This window comes from Alligator mississippiensis, chromosome 1 (assembly GCF_030867095.1).
Source record: "Alligator mississippiensis isolate rAllMis1 chromosome 1, rAllMis1, whole genome shotgun sequence".
In the NCBI taxonomy this organism is placed as follows: domain Eukaryota; kingdom Metazoa; phylum Chordata; order Crocodylia; family Alligatoridae; genus Alligator; species Alligator mississippiensis.
In genome coordinates, this window is record NC_081824.1 from 171,652,187 (window position 1) to 171,669,998 (window position 17,812).

At 42.8% G+C, this 17,812-nt stretch overlaps 1 protein-coding gene across 1 annotated transcript in view; it reads left to right on the forward strand.

Annotated features, from left to right (window-relative positions):
* DNAH8 (dynein axonemal heavy chain 8) overlaps positions 1 to 17,812 on the forward strand; it is a 343,175-nt gene that overhangs the window by 263,798 nt on the left and 61,565 nt on the right. Inside the window, 7 exon segments of the mRNA XM_059716994.1 lie at positions 1,164 to 1,319; positions 2,680 to 2,862; positions 3,298 to 3,403; positions 6,507 to 6,759; positions 6,865 to 7,055; positions 13,047 to 13,168; positions 16,417 to 16,535. Coding sequence (XP_059572977.1) covers positions 1,164 to 1,319; positions 2,680 to 2,862; positions 3,298 to 3,403; positions 6,507 to 6,759; positions 6,865 to 7,055; positions 13,047 to 13,168; positions 16,417 to 16,535 — 1,130 coding nt within the window.

The window sequence follows — 17,812 nt, forward strand, 5'->3', positions numbered from 1 at the left end:
TGACTAAAAAGCCACTGTTTCAATTTAGGGGTTTCCATCACTGTTACGATGAGGGGCTTGATCCTTTTTTTCCCTACAGAGCCTGCCCACATCTCCTGTGGCCGGGAGGTGAGCTGCTGGAAGCCCTGGTTTTTCCCTCTGTGGCAGCAGCATTGCCCAGGGCTGCCTGGGTGAGCTGCTAGTGGGCACATGCTGCCCAGAGGACACTGCTGCTGTGGAGGGAGGGTGTGGGGCTCCCTGGAGCTCAGGGCCTGCTAGCAACTTGCCTCCTTGGCAATGGGAGAGGTGGGCGGGCTCCACGAAAAAAAAAAAAATTAGGTCCCTTACCACTTCTGCCTTTAGCCCCCTCTCCTGCAGTGGGGAGGGGGGGAGGCGATGAGCTGTCAAAGGCTGCAACATTACAAATAGCTACTTTGCAAACTAAACTACATGTAGATGTGGTTTAGTTTGCAATGTAATAAACTCATTTGAATCTCAAATCCCCTCCCCATGTACAGCATGATGCAGTTAAACTATGAAAACAGCCCATTTTTGTCACATGTAGAAGCGCCATTAGAGATTAACTTGTTCACATAGGTGATAGCCTACTTCATCCCATACTTGGAAATATGACCTACAGGCTCAAAACCCAGAGGGCAATTTTAAAAAAATATTTGTTTTTAATCACAATTTTTATCCAACGTTATGATTTCTGACCATGGCTCACGATTTTTCAGTGAACTACTGATATTTCTCTGAGACTGAATTCAAATTTCAGCCCTTGCGGTTCAGCTAGAAAATCTTCATGAAGGGCACAGAATAGAGAAGTAGCTGCTGAGTTTGAAAATACCAAATGGCTGTCTAGGAGTAAAAAGTAATTTGTTAACAATCTGTATCAGATTTATTCTGGGCACCCAGCAGTGAAAGACTTCTTATCTTACTACAACCAATCTCTGGGATCATTTTCTGTTCTTCAGAGCTTTTTTTATAACTTATCTTTGTAGTTGTAACAAGAAGTATTTCTTACCACATACATTTTGAGATTGCTATAGTAAAGCAAATAGACATAATCCATTGGTTTTTTAAAAGTAAAAAAGTATTTTTCCAAAAAGATTTGCAGTTTTTACATAGTACTTTGAAGAAGTACTTTTATCTTTATGCCAATTAATTATTTCCTTTTTAAGGTGACAACTTTAAACCACAAGTATTTCCGCACACATTTGGAGGACAGCCTTTCACTGGGACGATCACTTGTTATTGAGGATATAGGTGAAGAGTTGGATCCTGCCCTTGATAATATATTAGAAAAGAATTTCATTAAATCAGGATCCTCTTATAAGGTTAGTTCCTCAGCAGAAGAGCTCATGATAAATAATATACTTCTCTCTTTAACTTCCATATCTGTACTAAATTGTGCAAACTTTATTTTCTGAGGTAATATAAACAATGTTGCTGTGTGAGAATCTGAGTTTAATTACAGGGGTCAATCCTGAAGTTTCTAGTCCACCAGTTATTTGTGCTCATCTTATTGAAAGGTGGAGGCACTTTCTGTTGATTTATAAGCAATTCTCCCAATACCCACTAACAACAGAAGGAACATCATCTGTCTGTCTGTACCAGAGGGCTGATCATTATGACATGGGATCTTTAAGCAGTTGATATGTTCTCAGAAAGAACAATTTAAGATGTATGATTATTTGGTTAATAATAAGCAATATCTCAGACTTCTTGTGTTATCTCTTAATTTTGTACTCAGATGACTTGTGTAGCCCTTTCACATTCATTTAGTAATATAAGAGCACACTACAACACACTACCTATTCAATAGGTTTGATTTTTCCACAGGATATATTGGAAGTGTCCATCTACCTTGTTCATGCACACATTTTTCCTTCTGATGCTCCCCACACTGACAACTCCTCTACCACTGTGACTGTCAGAAGACCAAGAAAATAACCTTCATAAGTTATAAAAGAGAAAAACAGAAGTATCCCCAACTAAAATAACTGCATTCTATTTCATCCTAAAGACCAAAAAGACCAATCTGGTTATTTTAAGTCTTCATTATATTTCAGTTTAAGTGTCCATAACTAAGCTGAAGAGAACAGGTAAAAGATTATAGACCAGATTGTTGGTATTATTGGGAATTATCTATATAAAACAGTTACTCATCCTTTCCATTTTTATCTGAAGTAGTAAAACAGGAGAAGGAACTTGCTTAAGGAAGAGGTGATTCAGCCCCCTGATTCTTTCCATTGAGTCTGCACTATTGTCTGAAGTAGCCCAGGACCACCAACCTGTACATTAAAAGGGAAATCATGAGCAATGCTTAAACTTTCTGACATTACCACTTAAGCATTTAACTTGACCTCTGATTAGCTATGCATAACAACAAGAATTAAGTCTAATGCCCTTGAAGCTGATAGAGCTCTACACTGAAAGCACTCTTTCCATGTATGTAGATGCTAATACTTTTATAACTCACCATGGCCTCTAACCACTACCTTTAGTTCTTGAACATTACAGAGATAACTTTATTTTCATAGCAAATATAAGGTCTAAATATACCAATAGTCTTCTTTGTTTAATATTTCCAACATTAACATGTTTTTGCTTGGTCTATTATGTGGTCAGTTAACATGATTGATTGAAAGTAAATTATTTTTTTTCTGTTTAGCACTTGTTTAATTTATTCTACAGGTGAAAGTTGGTGATAAAGAAATAGATGTAATGAATACATTTAAGCTATACATTACTACAAAACTACCCAATCCAGCTTTCACACCTGAGATCAATGCTAAAACATCAGTTATTGATTTTACTGTTACAATGAAGGGACTTGAAAATCAATTACTAAGAAGAGTAATTCTTACTGAGAAACAGGTAAGCTGTTAAGATGAACAAAGTGCAGTGATGCTTACTTGTGGTTTATCCCACTGCTTTTAGTAGTATTGGAAGAAGGAAAATGCAAGCAAAGAATGACAAACCATTTTAGAACATTTTATTAAGTTTCAGATTGGATTTTTTTAAATAACAGAAATATGTACTTCTGGATTTTCTATTGGCATTAGAAATAATTGCATATTGGCAGTAGACATTAGTGAGATACTTTAAGATGGATGAACACAGAAAAAACACTGGTTAAACAGATAAATAAAAGATCATTATACAAATACCGTTCATTCAAAATGTGAAAACTTAAAATAACTGAAGAATACAATTTAAACTCTACTAAAGTGAAATATGGAAAAGTGTATTTTAAATATAATACACTAGTACTATCTATAAGCAATTTTAACAACTGGTTTTTGACAATAGGAGCTCGAAGCAGAACGAATTAAACTCATGGAAGATGTTACCTTTAATAAGAGGAAGATGAAAGAACTTGAAGATAATCTTCTCTACAAACTAAGTGCAACTAAAGGTTCTGTATTAATATGCAAAATATGAGAATATAAGATTTTTGTAAAGAAAATAAAATGGTGGTTTACATCAAAGTCCTTCCACAGAGGCACTGATTAAACAAAACCAAGATTACCCTCTAAAGCAGGGGTTGGCAGCCCCCAACACATACCAGAGCATGGGACGCAAGGCCATTTTGCTCAACACGTCACAGCCGACCCAGGCTCTGGGCAGCTGCTGCCAGCTATGGAGCCTGGGCTGCTCGCAGAAGGCAACTGGGAGGCTACAAGCTCTGCTGCAAGCAGCCCAGGCTTCATGACTGGCAGAAGATGCCCAAAGCTGGGGCAGGCTGCAGCCGGGAGGCTGCAGACAGCTGCACTGGGCTCCAGAGCCCTGGCTGGACTCCATGCCAGCAGCAACTGTACATGCACCTCTGAGTGGATGGCAGGGGAGGGGCCTGGAGCAGTGCAACCCTGGCTCCTCCTCTGCCATCTGCCCAGAGGTGCATATGCAGCCGCTGGTGGCAATGAGGATAGGCCCCTCCCAGCTCCCCACGGTCTGCCCCTGGCATACAAAGTCAAGGCGTGGGTCAGGGTTGGGGTGTTTTTGGCACTCCAGCCAAAAATGTTGCCAATCCCTCCTCTAAAGCAGTGATTCTCAACCAGGGCACCCAAAAGTGCCTCTGGGTATTTTGAAGGGATCCATGAGATGAGGAGATATAAGTAAGGTGTTACGAGATAAGCAGATAAATTAAACAGATAAGCACAGTTCGAGGCTTGTCCTTGCCTGAAAGATCCCCCAGCCCCACTGCCATTCCCCTCTGCAAGAAAGTAAACGCTGTAATCTATACGTTAATTTTTGAAATTGTATGCCACTCAGTTCACAAAAGTTATGGAGGATTGTTTCAAATCCAGTGAGGGGTGCCTTCAGTTCAGTGAGGGATGCCTTGAGTCCAGAAAGGTTGAGAACCACCACTCTAGTGGAGGAAGCTGACCAGTCCTGCATTCATAAAGTGAACCTTGTTTCTGTGAGCTTATATGTAGGAGTCTACCTAAATCATGGGGGAATTTACCAATTTTCACAGGTTGATCATGGCATAAAGTTCTCATTCTGCAGTCATTTCATGGCAGCCCCGTCCCTCAGCACTGATTGGCAGAGAGGCCCCAGGGGGTGGGGGGTGGGAAGGGATGATGGGGTGGCCATCATCTTGATTTCTGGTTGCCCTTTGTGTGACCCTGCCCCTTGATGTTGATTGTTGGAGGGGCAGGAGGGATGATGGGGCAGCAGCCATCTTGCCTACTGCCCTTTGTGCTGCCCCTTCAGCTGGTGCTTTCCCTTCCCAGCAGTGAGGACCACTGGCTCCCACTAGGGAGCCAGCATTTTATTTTTTATTAAGGTGTTTTTTTTGTTGATTTCATGGATTTTGCAGACAATTCTGGATTTCATGGTTTCTGTGAAATCTGTGAAACCACAAATTAAGTGGACCTCTACAAATGGGCAAGAATGGACACAGTTCTGTACAAATGGAAAGGCAGGATTTGGGAATGTCGCATAGGGCTCCTTTCTCTTTGTAAAAATGAAAACTTCATGGGGGCAAGATGTATTTGAGACTGAGAGAGTCCAAAAGACATGGCTCTAAGATGGTATAGATGCTATGAAACAGTTTTATTGTCATCTCAGAACTAGGGTGGCCATCATAGAGGACATTCCAGTTTTCTGCTACTCTCCTCTGTCCTCTATTGATATGAAACCCGACGCCTTTACATCCTCTATTTTTCTCTTGAAGAAAAAACTATAAGACATAAAGGCATTGGGTTTCTTATCAATAAAGGATAGAGGCCAACTGGACTGTGATGGCCACCCTACTCAGAGACCCTGGGTCAGAATTCATTTCTGTGTTTTGTGAAGATCCTCAACACCCAAATGAATTATCCAAACTGGGGGCGATCATTTTGTCCCCTATATGCTGGTATAGGGACCAGTTTCCCTTTTTGACCTAATCTACACCTAATTAAGTTATTACCCTCCTGAAGCCTGGAGGCATGTTGCAGCTGAAACTGGACTACCATATCAGAACCCTGACTCTGTTTGAACCCTGACACCACATCTAGGAGCAGAATACATGAATAAAGATTGAGCATTATTTGGTGGACTGTCTCTTTTGCTCCTTTCCTCGGGCGTATGTTTGTGAGTTGGTACACAGACCCTTTCTGAGGTATCTTTTTAAAGGAGAAGGTAAAAGCTAGTTAACTGGTATGTTAGTGCCTCTACTGAGAGAGGCATTGCTCTGACACTAAAAAAAAAAAAAAAGAAGCCTTGACCTGGGTGGAAACACTGTCACTGCCACTGAAGGGGAAGTTTAATGAATGTAAATAAGACTGTAACATAAAGATTCACAACTGCTTATGACAGATACTCAGGTTTTGTGAAAATGTAGGTAGCTTCATTAAAGTTAATGGAACTAGGCAGATTTAAAACTGCTGGTGTGCAGTAACTTTCTATAGGATATAGAATAGTAGTTTTAAAGAATCTAAGCTATTTAGAAGCCTTTAAGTCCTGTTGACTTTCAGTGCAACAGTCCAGAGATCCTGAAATAGTTTTTAAGAGTGCTGTGTGTGGATGGAGCATGCTCAGAACATATGATAGAGCAGGGGTAGGCAACCCCTGGCACATGTGACATTTTGCTTGGCACATGCGCTTTGGGATGGATGGTGGGTAAGGGGCTGGGGCTGTGGCTGCACTACCACAGAAAGAATTGGGCCCCTCACAGCTGCCTTGCCATCCACCCCTGGCACCAACTTCTAAGAAGTCAAGGTTGCAGGTGTTTTTAGCACTCTACCCAAAAATGTTGCCAACCCCTGTGATGGAGAATGGTGTCTGTTGTAGATACACTGCACAGTTGCAGTTAGCCAAGGTACAGCTATGTCAGAATAAGCTGCATCAGTGCAATTTCTAGTATACAAAACTTAGTATTTTGATTCTGTACTTGTTTTATTTGGTCTGCAATTGTGAAATTCGGTAGGCCATTCTTAATAAATAACTTTTTCATTTTAATTTTCACTTAAAACCATGCATATGGAAAATCTAAAACCAATTCTAAATATATTTTATATTTAACTTTTTAGGTTCTTTAGTAGATGATGAATCTTTGATTGGTGTTCTGCGAACAACTAAACAAACAGCAGCTGAGGTAGCTGAAAAGTTATATGTTGCAGGAGAAACTCAAGTGAAGATAAATACTGCACAAGAGGAATATCGACCTGCTGCTACACGAGGAAGCATTCTTTACTTTCTTATCACAGAAATGAGCATGGTCAATAACATGTACCAAACTTCACTGGCCCAGTTCTTAAAGTTATTTGACCAGTCCATGGCCAAGTATGATAATACAGATCTATTTATGATTGGAACATTTAGCTTTTGATTACAATTAATATCAATATTATTTATACCATTTCTATGTGTTTTCTTTTCATGCTTTAGATCTGAGAAGTCTCCTTTGCCTCAGAAAAGAATCTCAAATATTATTGAATACCTTACGTATGAAACTTATATGTACTCTGTCAGAGGCTTGTATGAAAACCACAAATTCCTGTTTACCCTTCTTCTAACACTAAAAATTGATCTTCAGAGGGGACACGTCAAAACCAGAGAGTTCCAAGCACTTATTAGAGGTAAAAAGTAAAAAAGATGCATTTAAAATAAAAACTATTTTGAATCTTTATTGGTGAGTTAACAGACCTTTTAAACTTAGATAGTAGAAAGCATATTGGCAGAGAACTGCACCTCCTCCCAAGCTCTCTAGATGCCAGATTGTTTAAAACTCATAAATTGGCGGCAAATTCAAAATTTGTTAAAGAAAATATTTTTTATATAAGGCACAATTTTTCTGTGAAACTCTTTGACACAATAACCCATAGATAATAAGATGGTAGCAGAAAATTCTAATGATGCCATAGGAAGATTTTACTCCAAACACACTTTCAGCAAGCTCCAACGATGTATCTCAAATATACGTAATGTTTTGTTATGTGTGTTAGTCATTCATTCAGAATGCAAAGGTGTTTGCCCTTAAAAGTAATCTCTAAAAGATGGAAAAAAAAAATCCTGAATCTTTGAGGCATGCAGGGCAACATTTCTGAAAGAATCAAGACTTCCCTTTACAATGTCTGTAATGGCATTTTTGAAAAAATGTTCAATAGCATTGGAATTTGCAAAAAATCATAATAATCTCTTTGTAGTACATTGGTCAGACTCTACAAATTAAGTTTTTGTTCCTCTGTACAGTCAACGTTGAGACAGGGATGGTACCCAACAGTTTATTAAATTATAAAGTATTTACTTTGTATTGAAGGGTTTATATTTTTTTTTAGTCTAAGGTGGGTGCAACTACACATGAATTAACGTGACCCAATAAAGCACACAGCAGTTCAAGCCTGAGTCAGCTGCTCCCAGATGCAGTGTTTACAGTTTGAGCCAAGGCGGAGCAGCCCTGGGCTAACAGCAGGCTTGGGGGGATCAGCCCCAGGCTCTGGGTTGCAGTGTTGAGTGATATCAGGACTGGCTAGGGCAGGGGTGTCCAACCTTTTTGAATGTGGGGCCGGATCACAAACTTTTTATCACCCAGTGGGCCGGCGAGCCAGTCAAAGACCTCACAGGAAGTGGTATCACATCAGGAAGTGAATGTCACGTGACCTTTGACACCAGCGAAGTTGCAGGAAGTGACAATGAAATGGGTCTAAATAACCAGTTCAAACCTCTCCCTCTATAGCAGGCTTGTCCAACATACAGCCCGCGGGCCACCATGCGGCCCACCAAGCCATTTTATCTGGCCCACAGCAGCGGCAGTGCCGTCGCCATGGAGCACGAAGCCACGGCAGCACCACGGAGTGAGGAGCCGCGGCGGCATGGAGTGTGAAGCCGCGGCGGTGAGGCGGGCAGGGAGTGTGGAGGGATCATGGCAAGATGGGCAGGGAGCGCTTCTGAGTGGTGGCAGCGGTGTGGAGCCGCAGCAGCAAGGAAGGCAGAGAGAGCGGAGGAAGCGCAGCAAGGCGGGCAGGGAGCGCTGCGGAGCACGGAGCCGTGGCGAGGCGGGCAGGGTCGGCCCGCGGGCCCCAGGCAGCAGCAAGTGGAGGGGAGCTGCTTACCCCCATGGGGCCCAGGGGAGCAGCCCCATGTGGGAGGGCAAGCAGCGGCCGCTGGCAGTGCCGGCCCGCACCTGCCTCACCCCCCCCAAGCCAGCCCCGCTGCCCTGCCCTGCCCCACAGCAAGGCAGCACCTGCTCCCCCATCCAGTCTCCCCCCAGGCGCTGCGGCTCTCTGGGCCTGGCCGTCCACGTGCGAGGCCCTGAGGGGGCCACTTCTCATGTGGGGCTGGGGGCGGGAGGAACCCGGCCGGGTCTGCACTGGCCAGCAGAAGTGGCAGCGGAGCCGTGTTTCGCTCGGGACAGGATGAGCCTGCACCAGTCAGTCCCGAGCAGCACATGGCTCTGCCGCCGCTTCTGCTGGCCAGTGCAGACCTGGCCGGCCTCCTCACATCCCCAGCAGCACATGGGAAGCCGGCTTCAGCTGCATGCTGCTTTTCCTGGCCAGTGCCAACCCAGTTCTGCTCAGGCGGGTCCTGCAGCACCATGTCAACCCGGGCATGGCACTGGCAGGCTGGGCGGGCCCCAGCTTAACCCCAGCCTGGCTCTGTAGCTTTTCCAGCACCAGGTCAACCCGGTTGTAGCCAAGTGGCTCCTGCAGCACCATGTCAACCTGGGCATACATGCCACGTCAACCAGCACCATGTCAACCCCTTCAACTTAATTGGTGTCAAAGGTCACGTGACATCACTTCCTGATATGATACCACTTCCTGTGACGTCTTTGAATGTGGCTCGCTGGCCCACTGGGTGATAAAAAGTTCATGATCCAGCCCCACATTTAAAAAGGTTGGAGACCTCTGCTCTATAGTATCCACCTCTGCCACTGTTCAGGACAGGATACTGAGCTAGATGGACCATGGGGCTGACCAAGCATGGTACTTTTTATGCTCTTATGTTCAGAAGCTGTTATGTTCTTTGGCTGAGATTTGCAAAAGGGGGTAGATAGGCATGTTACAAAGCTGTCGTAAAAGATTTGGAGCCCTCTAAATCCCATTCATTTTAATGAAAGTTGGCCTTTTGACTCAGCTTTGAAAATCTCAGCCCAAGATGCCAACCAAATAAGTCAAAATATATTTTGCCTTTCTATGCAGTGCATCTATATGGGGCTCTCCAAGCATTTTACAAACATGAGATGAACCTCAGGATGAGCCCAGTCAGAGGAGCAGGGGCTCAGCTGCACTTTCCCCCTACCTGCGCTGATCAGTCCTGAGCGGCACACGGCTCCGCCACCACTTCTGCTGGCTGGTGCCGACCCGGCTGGGCTCCTCCCGACCCCAGCAGCACGTGGGAATCTGGCTTCAGCCGCGTGCTGCTCCAGATGGGACAGACCTGCCCAGGTTGGCACCAGCCAACAGAGGCGGCGGCAGAGCTATGTGCCGCTCGGGACTGACCAGCGCAGGTAGGGGGAAAGTGCAGCTGAGCCTCTGCTGCTCCGGCTGGGCTCATCCTGTCCTGAGTGGCACATGGCTATTCCTCTTCCCACATGCACCACGTCAGCAACGTCAAGCTGATGCAGTGCATGTGGGAACCTTGTCCCTTCCCCAGCCCTTCAGCAGTCATTAGGAAGCTGCTGAGGGGCCGGGGGAGGGACAAGGGGTGGGAACGAAAGTAAAGTGTTTACTTTTGTTTCCCATCGCAGCACCATGGGCCACAGAAAATGGCTTGGCAGGCCGCATGGCGGCCCGCAGGCTGTATGTTGAACAAGCCTGGGCTAGGGCATAACAGTGCTAAATTGTGGAGCCATGTGGCAGGCAGCTCCTGCACTTTAGCATCCTCATGCCCCAGTCTGCCCCTGTTACCTTCTACACATGCATTTTGTCATGCTTAATTACTCCCCTGTAAGATAGTACTGCCAGGGATAGTACTATCTTATGGCAGAGTTAATTAATTTACCGTGCCCTAATACTGGCACACATGTAGACTGTGTTGCTTTACTGCAGAGGTGATTAGTCAACTGCAGGAAAGCACACATGTAGATGCACCCTGTAATAATATTTTTATTTTGATCTTTCCATTCTTACTTATGTGATTTAATTCTGGCAGAATCTCATTCATGCAGAATAAGGCCCCAGAGGTGTGTAACAGATCAGAACATTGCTTACTCTTATTTCCTTCCTTCTGCCCCTTCACTTTACATCCCCGTCTAATCTATTGCATCATTAGAATGCAATTTGTAACATTTTGTATTTTTTTCAGCTAAATGGATACTTACATGTAGTTACCTCTACTTAGTCAACGTAATTTCCAAGATACTCTTTTAGAGCTAACACAATTTTTGGAGTGTTTCTACACCGTTAGAAGCATTATTCTGGTTGCCTGAAATGAGGGAGCCAGTTTAGCTTTGGAGGCCTCTGAGACACCACTGGAAACCCTTAATGGTTCCCAGAAAAGAGGCATAATGCATTTATGGTGAAAGAAGCTACTAAGAAAAAGGAAAATACAGTAAAAATATTTGACTCAGATCCTGATCTTTCCTTCAGTCTGTAACAACTGGTTTGTACTTCTCTTCCAGAGATGCTCACTTGCATTTCCTCTCCCATTGTGTTGTCAGACAGTGTGGAACACAGATGTTATTCACTCAAAATTAGGCTCTTCAGACTGGACTATGATTGTTCTTTCTTCTACCATTCCACAGTCTCTCCCCTCCTTCCTTGGCTTTCCACCATCCTCATGGACTAGTTTAGTAATATCTATAATGTTCTGTGAACATTATAGAAATGCTAAGTATTAGAAAGGAGGCAGAACTGCAGGTGAATGTGCAATGTATTTTTGACAGTATAAGATTCCCTTTTGGCTTTCCTTCTCTGCTATTTATTAAAAGTACTGTCTAAGGATAAATTCTTCATAAAGAAATATTTTTCTTCTTAAAAGTAAATGCAAAACAATCTACAATACATCATTATCATAAATGAAATAGAAGAAAATGCATCCAAAAAATTCCCTGTACAGTAAAACAACCTAATATCAGGAAATTGTCAGGATGATAAATAGTTTTGTGATAAAATATTAAAGACATCAGTGTGTAATCAGTATCCTCCTATAAAAATGCAGACAACTGGTTGTATATTCTAGATCTAAAGCATTATGAAATGGATTCAGGGATACATCTTAAAGCTAAAAACTGTTTAAAACAAAGATAATTGCCTTTAGAGCTGGAGTCAGCTCTGCCTGTGGTCATATATTGTTCAGATGTGGCTGCAGTAATACAATATAATATGGCAATGCAGGTATTAAAGAAAAACAAAAAAACCTAGTAAAATGAAAAGTTTTTCATTTTTAAAGTTTTTTCACGTTTCAGTTTAATTAATATAGGCAGTCTCTCTTGCACAGAGGAAACTTTCTATGTGCAAACACTGTATGCAATTATTTTTTCAAAGGGCTGAGCAAACACATTTGGTAATTGCTCATCAGTGCATAGTTCGTTGTGTCATTAGGATTTCACACAAATCAGCCAAATCTGATTCGGAGATTCGGCTGCTGCTGAATCTCCGAATCACCCAGGCCCATCCCCTGCCCGCTGTCCCAGCCCGGCAGTGGCTGCCCTGCCCACCCCGGCTCCCGGCTCTTTGGAAAAAAAAGAGCCCACTGCTCCACATTGCCCCACGCCATATGGGGGGCTCTGCACGAGCACCTGAAGCTCCAAGGCCGCTGCAGGAGTGGTGAGTCCTGCAGTTTTTCATGGGATTTTTTTCTTCTTAAAGGGCCAGAGCTGATCCAGGTTGGGCAGCCATAAGGGGGCTGGGGGAGTAAGGAGGGGGTTGTGGGGCTTATGGCAGAGCCCCCATGCAGTTTGGGGCAGTGGGGGGCAGCGAGGATCGCTCCCCTGCTGGGCAGCACCCAGTGAGTAGGGCCTTTTTTTAAAGTACCGAACTGGGGTGGGCAGGGGTCGGGGGGCTGGCAGGTATTCCCCCATGATCCCCTCCCCGAGATCCTTCTCTCCCACCCCCTGCTTACCAGCTTCAAGTCTGACTGCAGCTCCATGCTGCAGCAGGCAGGGACTGTCCAAATCAAAGCTCTCTGTCCAAATCATCAAAGCTCTCTGAATTGAATCACCACCCAAACCTTTGCACAGCCTTAGCCAAACACCTACACACAAATCACAAGGCTTTCAAATTGGAATCTGTAGTATGAAAAACACACTGACCTGTTGTGGTCTGTCTGAGTTTTTTGCAACAGCAAAACTCTATTATTTTTTTCTGTAGTCAAAAAAACAAGTGAAAGCTAAGAGCTGGCATATTCTATGCTGTGCCTTGAGTCTAAGGAGGTTGGGAACTACTGTTTTAGATCATCTGAAAACAAGGTGGAAAGAAAAGATACACTCTGCAACCTTTATTTCTTCCTGCTCTGCCATAATCTCTCTCTTAAGTTCCAAAATATATTTTCTGTTGTATGTTGACATGCTTGTGATATAAAAACTCTGATTATTATGCAGTTGTTTTAAACCATATTGCTGTAGTATTCCCAAACAAAAATATCAAATTGCATTGTACGTATTTTATCACAATGATGTTTCTTTTTAGGAGGTGCAGCGCTGGATCTAAAAGCTTGTCCTCCCAAACCATTCCGGTGGATCCTTGACATGACATGGCTGAATTTGGTAGAATTGAGCAAACTTCCACAGTTTTCAGAAATTATGAATCAGGTGATATTGTTATATTTATCTTTGTTTTTATTAGTGCTCACAGTTCCCAATCAGAATTAGATTTTCAGTGTCCTGCTTTATAGACAAATAAACCTACTACAAAACACATGGCCACAGCCTTGAAAAATTAAGGGTCGGAAGAAACCAAAAACAGAAAAAGGATCGGAGCAGCAGGATGAGATACAAGCAAAATGAATGGAGTGACAATAGGCACACAAATGGTCTACTTTTGAAAGAATAGTTATATTATTTTTCTTTTTTTTGTATGATGATTGTAGGAATGGAATGAAACTGAACACGAGCAAAATAACAAAAGGAAGTAAGGGAAGGAGGCATGCAAGTAGTGCTCATCAGAGGAAATAAGATAGAAAATGGGAAGGAGTATGGCAGGGTTGGGAGGGCACTGTGGATATATCTAACAACAGAGAAGAGAGAATGGTGGAAAGATGTTGGGGCAAACAGACAGAATTTTCTGTCAGCTTAGCAGACAAGATTGTGTAGATTTAAGATTTTAGAAGGGTGTTTACCATCTTCATTTTTGGCTTGGAGCTATGAAGGTGTATACATTAAGAGCCTTAGCAAACACCTACATACTGGGTTTGGGGTGAGGGGTGGGTTGTCCCTTGCTACTGGTCTCACCTGTGTCTGGGGAAGGCCTGTTGTTAGTAGAAAGCTCGCTTCACTTCCAGAAAGTCATAGGCATGATGATGCAAAATGGCCCGGGAGGCAATGACTTAACCAGAGTGCAAGATGGAATGACAAAGAGATCCTGTTCCCTCCCTCACCACTCCTACATCCAGCTCTGTACTATGAAACAAATATGCACTACTTAGTAGTATAAAAAGAGAGATTAATTCAGCATTGAAATATCTGATTATAAGATAAGTACGTCTCTAGTTCTATTGTAGTTAAACTAAGGGTGATATCGCACATTTGACTTAACATTTATTGAGTGCAGTTAAAATGCAAATAGTTGTACATTTAAGTAGTTTAGCACATGTTAAGTGCCATTGTGGCACTGCAAAGTTGTTCACTTTCAGGCAAGTAACCATAGAGCACTACATTCCAATGATTTGCAACTGCTGCAATTGAATGTGTGACAAGGCACTAAGACAGGGGTGCTCAGCCCCTGACCTATAGGCCAGATCCAGCCCATGGAGCTATGTCATCCAGCCGTTACAGCTCCCCATAGGTCCAAAAATTCGGTGATGGGGGCAGTGGCAGCTGCCACTTTCCTTTTGCCAAATTTCTATACCCATAGGGAGTTTTACAGACTCAATAGCATGGCATTGCATGCTAGATTGGGCACATGGGGCAGTGTGGGGTTGTTTGGGGCAGCACAGAGCAGTGCAGTGTGGCATAAAGCTGATTTGGCAGCATGGGGCAGCACAGAGCCAATCTGGGTGGTGCAGGGCAGCATGAACTTTTGTCGATCCAGGCAATGTGGAGTGGCATGGAACTGATTGGGATAGTGCAGGGTTCATCTGAGCAGCATAAGGCAGATCAGGGCAGTGTGAAGCTGATTAGGGTGCTGTGGGGCAGTGTGGAGCTGATGTGGGTCGTGACAAGCCAACTAGGGGGGTGGGAGGTGGCGTGGGGCTGATCATGGCAATATGGGGAAGATCCAGGTAGTGCAGAGCTGATTGGGGCAGTGCGGGGCTAATTGGAATAGTGCGGAGCAGATCTTGCTGACATGGGGCCAATTGTGGCAGTGTGGGGTGGCCCAGGGCCCAATCTTAGTGTGTGAGGTTGGGCAGAGGCAGCACAGGGCCTGAAGCAGCCTGTGGACTGGTTCTGCAGTACTCATCTGGCTTATGGGGCCATCACTGTCCTAAGATATCATGCAGGGGCATTTCTAAATTGTTCCTAACTTAGAGAATGCAAGATTGGGAGTGGCTTCCATAAGAAGACACAAGTATTAGGGGTGTGCGAAATGGGCCATATTCAATTTGAATTTGGCCTTAATCAGGGACAGTGATTCGATCCATTGATTTGGATCATTGTTCCCGATTTCAGTCAACCGAATTCAAATCTGAAGATTCAGTGCTGATTCAGAGAATCAGCAATTTGGCCATAGACACAGTTTTAAATGTTTTTTCTACATACCTTGGGGACCGTGCATGGCTCATGAATGTTGCAATGGTGGGGCAAATGGAGTGTGGGGATAGGGACCCCACGTGCTTGGCAGCGAACCCAGAAGTGGACTGGAAGTACTAATGGTCCACTTCCAGGTCTGTAAGAGTGTGCTGGGGGCCTCCTGCACTCCCACGGCTCAGCAATCAGCTGCAGGGGGACCCTGGGTGCCCCCCCAGACCCAGGAGGCACCAGTCATTAAGCTGGGGGGCATCTGAGAGCTAGGGTGCTAGACCCCTGCGTGCTCCCCGGCGGACCCAGAAGTGGACCGGAAGTGCTTCTGGTCCACTTCTGGGTCTGCTGCCAAGTGTGCTGGGAAGCCTCCCGCGCTCCTGTGGGATGCTCCATCACCTCAGCATCACAGCATTCATGAGTCACCTGGTGCCTTGAGGTATGTAGAAAAAACATTTAAAGCTGTGTCTGTGTCCAAATCACCGAAGCTCTCTGAATCAATTAGGAAGGTTCTGACTCGATTTGGAGAGATTAAAGGGTTTCCTGATTCAATTCGGATTTGGAGATTTGGCCACCAAATCAGGCCAAATCGAATCAGGGACCGAAGCTTCACACCACCCTAATGTTGGCAGATATTCTAGAGAAGGGGTTTAGGGATCTCTCCACTGATCAAACTCATATTCACTTGAAATCTCAAAAGCCACGTAATATAACGACTATCGTTTAGAATAGAGCATTGCTTTTGATGTGGTATTCTTTGGCCATATTGGTCCATGCAATAATTTTAGCTATAGTCTCTCATCTTTTTATTAGTAATAGATATACATCAATTACAATGCTTTCTATCTTTGTCTTTATAGTAGAGAATCATCCTGCTAATAGATGACCTTCCTATCTTTCTGCATGGAAGATTATTTTATGCTTGGCTATTTATTCCTACGCAATTCTTTAGAGTGGGCATCTCAATATCATAATATCTTTTTGTAATAACTTATTATTATGCTACCTATGAACATATATTTTCAATAGTCTTCTCTTGTCATGACATGTATTTGAAAAATTATTATAATTTGAAGGGATTCATTAAAACATAACCTTTTAACATTATTGCCATCTCACTATTGCCAATGTTATTTATGTATTTATTCATGTAATCTATTTAGATACTTCGTAATGAGAAGGGGTGGAAAAGCTGGTTTGATAAAGATGCTCCTGAGGAAGAAGTTATTCCTGATGGATACAATGACTCATTAGATACCTGCCGGAAACTTTTACTCATCAGGTGAGCATCTCCATAAATTTTCAAGCAGTATTTGTTACTGGTGTAAATTACCTTTTACAATAAACATCTCAGTATATCATGTGCTGTAATCAGTAAGATATGTACACAATACAATTTCAATATGGCATGAAATATTATCTGCAACTAAGATTCACTGACTTTACAGATACTCACTGAAAAAAAACCAAACATTTATATTCTTACAGGATTCTAAAATATATTCCAGAAAACATGTTTGTTCAGCTTCACCTGAAATGTTGGAAAAGAATAGGACTTTAGGACTCCTTAAAAATCTCCTAAATATTTTGAAACTGTTAAGTAATACTCTCATTTTTCAGTTTTATTTTTAATATTTACTGTGGAAATTGTTGTTATTTTAATTTTCATTTATTTCTTTTTAAAATAAGTAATTTCAGGAATTTTTATTAAGGAGTTTTGTTTTCCAACAATCCCATTATGTGACTAAATTGATTAATCAAAATGGTTAATACAAAAAATATCTAGAAATAAAGTGCCAAACTCAAAATGAACAATAGCAAAATATAAGAAGGGTTAAACAGCCAAATCTTCAAAATATATAGCATAATGCTATATGTAGTTTACAACTTTAGTTATAGCTAAGCTGCTCAGCACTACTTCAAATCAGAGGCCAGCCTTAAGTTGGACTTTCAGAAAATGCAGAGCTGATATTACTGCTTACCAGTGAAAAGCTTAGTGTAAGTGATTTGCAGAGATGAAAATACAATCCAGTTATTCAGGGCAGCATTCAACTGCATTGTCCATCAAACCATCCCCTCTCTTCCTGAAGCTTCAGTTCATTCTTTGTATAACTTTCAGTTGCTGCAACAAAAGAGGATAAAGCCAACAGACAACAACCTCATTAGTTACACAAGCCTTAGTCATCTTCAGAATAACTAACATTTGTGAATTAAATGAGGTCTTAAGTCCTGCTGTAAAAAATTATCATGATTATATGGTTAGAAATTGTATCGTTGCATAGGCAAAAGGGGGTAGACAGTAGTTGCAGAGGCAACAATCCCTAGCAATCTCTACTATGAATGCACAAACTGAAACTTTAGGTTTTAAAGTTGGCATGTGAATGTTTTCTTGTTTTAGAAACAGCAAAAGGCGTCTCCTTAACAACTCCCCACTACGAAATGTCAGTTCCCTTCATGCACAAAATCTTGTCCAGCATTTCTCCCAATTATACAAATGGTTGAATAAAAGGTATCACCAAACAAACAAACACAAACAAAACAAATAACACCTCCCCCCTT